An 8,082-nucleotide genomic window follows, 5' to 3' on the forward strand; every position below is an offset into this window, starting at 1 on the left:
ATGTAACACGTTCGAGCTCTAGATAGGCTAACTGTATGGAGAGTGGCTTTATTTCAGATTCCAATCAGGTCTCTCCATGCTCTATACAGACTGTATATGATGTCTTCAGCAGTAGGGTCTAACCATTAACCTTTGGTGGGTAGACAAGTGCTCTGTGAGAAGTCTGTCTCATTTTGGAAACCTTATAGTTCTCTCTGATCAAGAGCTTGTTCTGGGAATTAGCCACATCCTGGTACTAGGAGTTATAGGCCATGGGCAAGGGAAAAGAGAGAAGAAAATGAAAGAAAATAGAAAAAAGAAAAAAAAGAGAAGCAGGAAAAATTTAAGGTTAGTCTTCATCTCACTCTCTCCAGGGCCCTTTGATTCAGGTGTTCCCCATAAGGTTCTTTTGAGTATTCAAACTTTTAGTCTTGCTTCCAGAATACAGGATTCTATGGTACCAGTTCCATTTGGGTTCAGTTTTCTGTTTCTCCCAACCATTACCTTCCCCTCAAGCCCTACACTGCCTGTTTTCCATGCCTCAAAAATGCCTATTAGATATGTCAGCACTCAGGATGACCAAGGTTACGAGCCGTAAATAAGTGGAACCATGTGACAATTGTCTTTATGTGATTGTGTGAGTTCACTGCATATAATCTGTTCCAAGTTCAACCATTTTTCTACAAATTTCATTATGTATCTTTTTTTTCTAACTGAATAGAATTCCATAATGTAGATATACATGTGTAGATATACTATATCTTGATTGTCCATTCATCCTATAATGAAAACCTAGGTAGATTCCAGTTCTGAGCTATTATGAATTGAGTAGCTATAAACATTGTTGAGCAAATATCTCTCAACTGAGGCATGGAGCTTTTAGGGTAAATGCCCAGTAAGGGAAAATCTGGGTCTCTTATTAACTCTACTGAACCTTTTTAGGAGGAGTCTCAATATTGCTTTCTATAGTGGTTGTACTAGCTTACATTCCCACCAACTGTGAATGAATGTTCCTATTTCTCTACATCCTCACCAACATTGAATTACTCTTTAAAATCATTAGAAAAAAAGAAAAGTATGCATCTGCTTACAAGGTATATCTGTTATCAACTAATTCAGCTATCATCATTTACATTATAAGATATTTTCAGGTGGAGCTAGCTTTTTGTTTGTATTTGTTTTATAAGTATTTTTATTTATTTATTTGCAAGAAGAGAGAGAATGAAAGAGAGAGCTAATGGGTGTGCCAGGGCCTATAGCCACTACAAGAGAATTCCAGAAGCACGTGCATCCAGCTTTACATGGGCACTGGGGAATTGAACCCAGGGTTGTTACTCTTTGCAAGAAAATGCATTACATGCTGAGACATCTCTCAAACCCCCAAGTACTTTTTTTTTAAACTAAATATTATGACTTTATTATTTTTTACTAATTATGAATTTTACTGTTTGAACAAAATGTACTTTTGTCCCTTTCTCCTTGTGTTATTGTCTTATATCCCACCAGTAGCACATTTGCCAGGGCCTAGGAGACATAAGAAGAAGTTACAACTTTCAACATTAGTGCTGCTCTCACTGCTATCTTGATAACCAGCTCCAGGGATATGGCAAGAGACACAACTCTCATAACTCATCAAAGCAGAAATACAGGGGTTGCAGAGAGCTCACACCTAAAGTAGACTTATTTGTTTTGTTTGACAGGATATTGACATTTTGTTTCAGAGACAGGAAAACTGGCATCTAGTTCTATCAGTGTCTACCTTCCCCACTACCATACCCAGCAGAACAGACCATTGTCCTTTACACTTTCACTGCCTCTACCCAAATTTCTTTGCTTTTTTTAAAATTTTATTTTATTTGTAAGCACACAGAGAGAAAGAGATAGAGAAGAGAGAGATAGACAGAGAGAGAATAGGCGCCAGGGCCTCCAGCCTCTGCAAATGAACTCCAGATGCATGTGCCCCCTTGTGCATCTGGCTAACGTGGCACCTGGGGAGTCAAGCCTCGAACTGGGGTCCTTTGGCTTCACAGGCAAGCACTTAACCACTAAGCCATCTCTCCATCCCTTCTTTACTTTTTTAACAGAAGAGACAATCAACTTGTTTCTTCTTTACCATGGTATCTGAAAGACAATAAACACACAGATCTAAATGGTCAAATGCTTTATTATAGATCTTCAAAACATGGAAAAGTTAAAAGGCTTTCTAAGATTTTATAACTACAACCCTGGGACATGGCATTGATGACTTAGAATATTTCAGATAAATTTACCTAAAACATGTCGTTATCTCTTGTCATTTTCTTTAATCTATATTGGGGGAAAAGATCATTTATGATCACTTGTGTTATAGTTTCATGCTAGAAATTAAAGGTGTACGTGGAAAAGACATTTTTCTATAGATGCTAACCAATAAAACATTCAACAATTCCCTATTTTCTAAATTTCCTATTTTTCCATGGAAGCAATATAATCAGAAACACATTTCTTAGTGATTCTTTTTTTTTTTTAAACATTAGTAAAAAAAAAAAATTTTTTTTTTATTGGTTTGAGAAAGACAGACACAGAGAGAAAGACAGATAGAGGGAGAGAGAGAGAATGGGCACGCCAGGGCTTCCAGCCTCTGCAAATGAACTCCAGATGTGTGTGCCCCCTTGTGCATCTGGCTAACATGGGACCTGGGGAACCGAGCCTCGAACCGGGGTCCTTAGGCTTCACAGGCATCTTGGTGATTCTTATAATTTGCATATGTATGTTGAGCAGCTTCTCTGTTTCTTTCTAAAGTATACAGAGTCCTCAAGGTATTCCCAGCTATTAATTGACAGGAAACACTTTCTGATTGCTGAATCAGCTGTCCAAGCTTCTCAACATACAGAACCACAAACTGTGATGAAGGAATGTATTAAACCTACTGTAAGAAAGTTCTGATTCAGACACACAGGATAATAAAGATAGTCTTCTGGCCATATTTTACACATTCTTCCTTAGAAATGATATGACATATGATTTTCCTTGTTTGAATATATGTGTGCTATGCATGTGTGTGTGTGGGTATGTATGCATATGTGCTTGTAGAGACTAGAGGTTGACATCTGGTATCTTTCTTTATCACACTCCATCTTATTGCTTAAGAAAAGGACTGCTCACTGATCCTAGGTCTCACAGATCTCAGTTAGACTGGTATTTTAGTTTCTTTCTCATTCTTGGGACAAGCACCCAAACAGAAGCAACTTATAGGAGAATATAATTTCTTTCAGACTTACAGTTTCAGAGTTTATTTCAGGTTTACAATTTCAAGAGAAAGGGTCTTCATGATAGTGTAAGAAACTGGCATACTACATCACATATCCATAGCAGACAGAGAACAAAACAGCTGGAATACAAGTTGGCTCTGAATACACAGTAGAATAGACTTGAGATCAACTGTCAGTGACACACCACTTCCAGCAGGGATCCTCCTGCTGGAGATAGAGTTCAAATTTCATCAATATTACTTGAAAATATGAGAAACATTACATTCAAACTATCCCAAGGGTCCACTGTCTCTAATTCCTTAGTGCTGGACTACAGGTACAATTTTTTGTGGGTTTTTTTGTACTTTGTTTCTGTTTACTGGGATACAGACCCTAGGTCGTCATGTTTGCCCAGCAAGCACTTACTGACCAAGCCTCTTCCCATCACAAATAGCAAACTCAAAGTTGAGAAAACTGATGATGGTGGAAATAGGAAGTAGTATGACTTCATTTTAACCTGCATACTTTGTTTAGTTGATGATAAGGAATACAGTTAAAGCACTATCACTTTCAAAGACGTTTTAAATACTCCAATTGGCACCTAGGAGTAAAGTGATTATTTAAACGATTTTAGTAACCAAGTCATTCACTACAGGCCAGGTTGTTTGAACACAAATTTTTTAAAATAAAATTTTTAAATGCTAGGCTTTATGATATTTTGTTGTCATTTTCTATTCAGCAATAAGAAAGAATAAGTCAAGTGAAGTGGTGCACATGATTAATCAATCCCAGGACTCAGGAGAGTTTAATCCCAGCACTCAAGAGGCTGAGGTAGGGGTATCCCAGTAAGTTCAAGACCAACCTGAGACTACAGAGTGTATTCAAGGTCTACCTAGACTAAAGGAAGACTCTACTTTGCAAAATTGAAAAACAAAAATGACAAAAAATAAAAATAATTAAAAGGCTGAAATGGATAATTTAGTGAAAATAAAACCATAAAAGACTCAAATAATCTACTAAAAACAATACTACATCAAAGTAAAAACTTAGAAAGTCTCCATATTTCTGTCATATTTTCTTCTTACTTTCTACCTCAACTGTATTTTTACATAATTTATATTTATATAGTGCCTTTATATACATGCTCAGAATGGTTTGAGATGCATCTTAATTCTCAAACAAGATTGAGGGATAAAATTAGGTGGATAATTGAAAAATTAACTAAAAATTTAAAAATATTCCAGAGAACCTCCTAAATGTGACCCATACCTTATAAAACATTTGTTTTCATGAGTTAGAATTATGTTGATTGGCTATTAATATACTGTTAAGTGTATCTATGTATGAATAATAGAAGTAAATCTGTAAATTATTGACTCTTTGTTGTACTCTGGTGTAAAGCACTACTTTTCATATGCATAATTGTGTGTGCATGTGTGTGGGTGTGTGTGTCCTTTGGCTTCATTTGCTATAAATCACTTTCAACTGTCAACCATAAAAAGATAGATTTTATATTTTCACCTTTACATTTACTATTCCTTGTCTAAGACAGAACGTGGTTTACATTGATAGTAATAGAAGCTGGGTCCATAAATTTGTATTCAGGAATGCTTTAAATGCCTCAGTATACTACTTACACTATCTTTTTGCACTGATGGTTCTATAAAATACAAAACAACCATTAGGTTTATACAATATATTATGAAGCATTGTAACAAAAAAGTTCAATTGTGTTTACATTTTTAAAATTTTATGTCAGAAGATAACATAGATAAACTAGGAATACCTTGAATGCATAACATTGCACCATCTAATGTTGAAGTATTATGATATCTAAAATACATAAGCTTATGTACAACTTATCAAGTTACTTATATAAGGAAGTGCATCAAGGCTTAATAATTTGTGTTCTTGAATGTCTTTCTGATTTTGAATTTTTGCAATAGAATCTCATTTATTTTCCATAATTGTGTTCATAAAAAATAAATATCCTAAAATCCTATAATTTATGTCATAGAAGAGCTCTAAAACTTAAGTAGGTTGATAAAGTTTTGAATATTAGCAATAATTTGTCAAAGAAGAAGCCATATATTTTATACTCGCTAATTTTTCAATGAAATTATATACTTCAGGTCAAAATATTGAACTGATCTGATTTATACAAAATAAAGAATTGAGTAGAGAATAAGTTTCTAAGTATTTCATTAGCATTAATATAGTTTATAACACCATGGTAAAACCCAATTCATAATGAATTGTTCCAAGGTAGTTATATTTCTTTCCTTTGGATTATGAGAATTACTTATACATTCAATTGTAATATTATAGATTTATTACCTAATAGGAAAAATCCCCAGGATATGAATTATTATGAGAAAGAATTGAAATCTCTGCTTCTGTGTTAAACTTAAAAAAAAAGGTGAAAAGATTTCTAATCACGTAAAATCTACATTGCTTCTGGCTCAGTTTGAAAGTCATAGCTATTGCTGAGTAACTCAAAACTATTGGTTCATAGTTATATTTTCCTTGCCTATAAAGCTAGAAAATTCAATGGTGTAATGACTCCTTAATGGAATAAATGAGTAACAATGAGATAATAAGAAATGTAAGTTAAATTATTAAGTTAAAATTTAAAAAGGTAGAAAAAAGATAATGAATGTTGCAGTGGCTATCTCTCATTCTTTAAAGCTAACAGAGGGACATAGACCAAGAAGCAGTTGAGCACCTAAACTTTACCCTGAGGCATGTGATAATGAAACTCTTGACATTACAAATACATTTATTTGACAGTTGTTCTCACTCATAAAATAATAGATCTTTCAAGGAGCTCATTAGGCATTGCAAATAAGTTTTAAATCCCATAAAAATATCTTCTGACATTTATTGTCAAAAAGTAGCTCGAGGATGTTGATGCATAATGATAATCTGCTTGGTGACATTTAAAATTTTATTCATGATTCCTTCAAAGAATATAAAATTTCACAGGAAAAACTTGGCTGGAACATGCTTGTGGGCAGGCAGACAAGGGGCCTATAGCTTGTGGGCTGACTAGAGAACCCTGAGATGCATTTTGCCAGTATGTAGTAAAAGCAAATGGTAATTTGTTCCTGGCAAATTTGTGCTTTCTATCACCCTGTGAATTGATCCAAGTTGTGTTTGATATATCTCAATAATTTATGGAGGTGATTTATCACCTCTTAAAATAATTCCATTCATTTTAGGTGTTCATTATAGATTACCCAAGTAGTTCTTCATGCTACTTAATATTGTTAAAATTTTAGAAATAAACTTTCATTGTAATTACCTTAATTTGGTAACTTCTCAGGATTACTGTACATACCAGATGACATTAGTTGAAAATTCCATAACATTTTTATCAGCTCATACTACCACTCTTTCTTATATGTGTTCTTCACAGATGGAGATGTTGCCAATACACATATCAGCAACTTGAATAAATACAAGTAAATTGTGCTGAGATCTTTTTTGAACATGAGAGGTTAGAATGAGAGAATGTAAGAATGACAATCAAGTCATATTATGGATAATAAAACAGTTCAGCAATACCTCAGAAGATGAAAACTATTATTTTCCAAACAAGAGTTGTAAATGAACCTATGTTTCTTGAATATAAGAGATCATTCTGATATAAAAGCCAGAGCAGCCAGGCTCTTGCTGCTTTGCAGAGGCCACTATCATTGCTGGCTCTTGTCAGCCGTGTTCAACCCCACTATGTTCTTTGAAATAGCTCTCTATGGTGAGTGAGCCCTTGGACTGTGTCTCCTTTGAGCTGTTTGCAGAGAAAATTCCAAAGACAGTAGAAAAGGTTCATTCTCTGAGCACTGGAGAGAAACGATTTGGTTATAAGGGGTCATGGTTTCTCAGAATTATTCCAGGATTCATGTGCCAGGGTGATGACTTCCCATGTCATAATGGCAAGGGTGGAAAGTCCATCTATGGGGAAAAAGTTGAGGATAAGAACTTTATCCTGAACCATACAGGTCCTGGGATCTTGTCTGTGGCAAATGCTGGTCCAAATACAAACGGCTTCCAATTTTTCATCTACATTGTCAAGGCTCAGTGGTTGTATGACAAGCATGTAGTCTTTGGGAAGGTGAAAGAAGGCATGAACATTGACTAAGAAATAGAACTCCTTGGGTCCAGGAATGGCAAGACTAGCAAAAAGGTCACTATCACTGAATGTGGACACTAATATAGTTGACTTGTTCCATCTCAACCATCAGACAATTCCTTCTATAGCTCAGGAGAGCACCTTGTACTCCCCAGCAGCTCACCATATCCTGTAATATTTTTGGCCTCAGTGAAGTTCTTTGGGATTCTATATTTTCCTTATTCTCCTCCAAGTCTAGCTGGATTGCATAGTTAAATTTATGGTTATGAATAAAAACTAAATACCAAAAATAAAAAGAGATCCTTCAACAGGTACTTCATAGGTAAATAGATTTTAAGACCCTCTCCCTTATGAACCTAACCAATAAGCCTGTGCTTTTATCATTCTGTGATATTTCTAAACTATGTGATATTTGTCTCTCTGATACTATGGCTCTTTAGGAACTTGAGATAAGTGAGCTTCACAATGGACAATTATCGTTCCCTGTATTTACCTTTTTTCTATTTAATTTGATACTATGACTATATTTATTTCTATTTTTTCACTTTCATATTTATGCTTTTATTTTTATATAATTTATTTGATTTTTTGTTAATTAATTTTATACTCAGTGAATAGAGTCAAGTAGTTACCATTGTTAGGCTGGTCCATGTCCTATCCTCTCCCCCTATCCCTTCCTTGTTGAGGTATATGGGTCATGCATTGTGGAGTTAGCCCAAAGTTATGGGTTGGAGAAATGTC

At 34.8% G+C, this 8,082-nt stretch overlaps 1 protein-coding gene across 1 annotated transcript; it reads left to right on the plus strand.

The window, feature by feature from the left end:
• Positions 1 to 6,963: 6,963 nt before the first annotated feature.
• Positions 6,964 to 7,350, plus strand: LOC101593431 (peptidyl-prolyl cis-trans isomerase A-like). Its single transcript, XM_045140875.1, has one exon. It carries the CDS (start codon positions 6,964 to 6,966, stop codon positions 7,348 to 7,350), a length of 387 nt encoding a protein of 128 aa, XP_044996810.1.
• Positions 7,351 to 8,082: the final 732 nt, after the last annotated feature.

The sequence above is a fragment of the Jaculus jaculus genome, chromosome X (assembly GCF_020740685.1).
Source record: "Jaculus jaculus isolate mJacJac1 chromosome X, mJacJac1.mat.Y.cur, whole genome shotgun sequence".
In the NCBI taxonomy this organism is placed as follows: Eukaryota; Metazoa; Chordata; class Mammalia; order Rodentia; family Dipodidae; genus Jaculus; species Jaculus jaculus.

What these genes read in the sequence shown, in the direction of transcription:
- LOC101593431 (XM_045140875.1), top strand. Translation starts at nt 6,964, where the DNA reads ATGGTGAGTGAGCCCTTGGACTGTGTCTCCTTTGAGCTGTTTGCAGAG.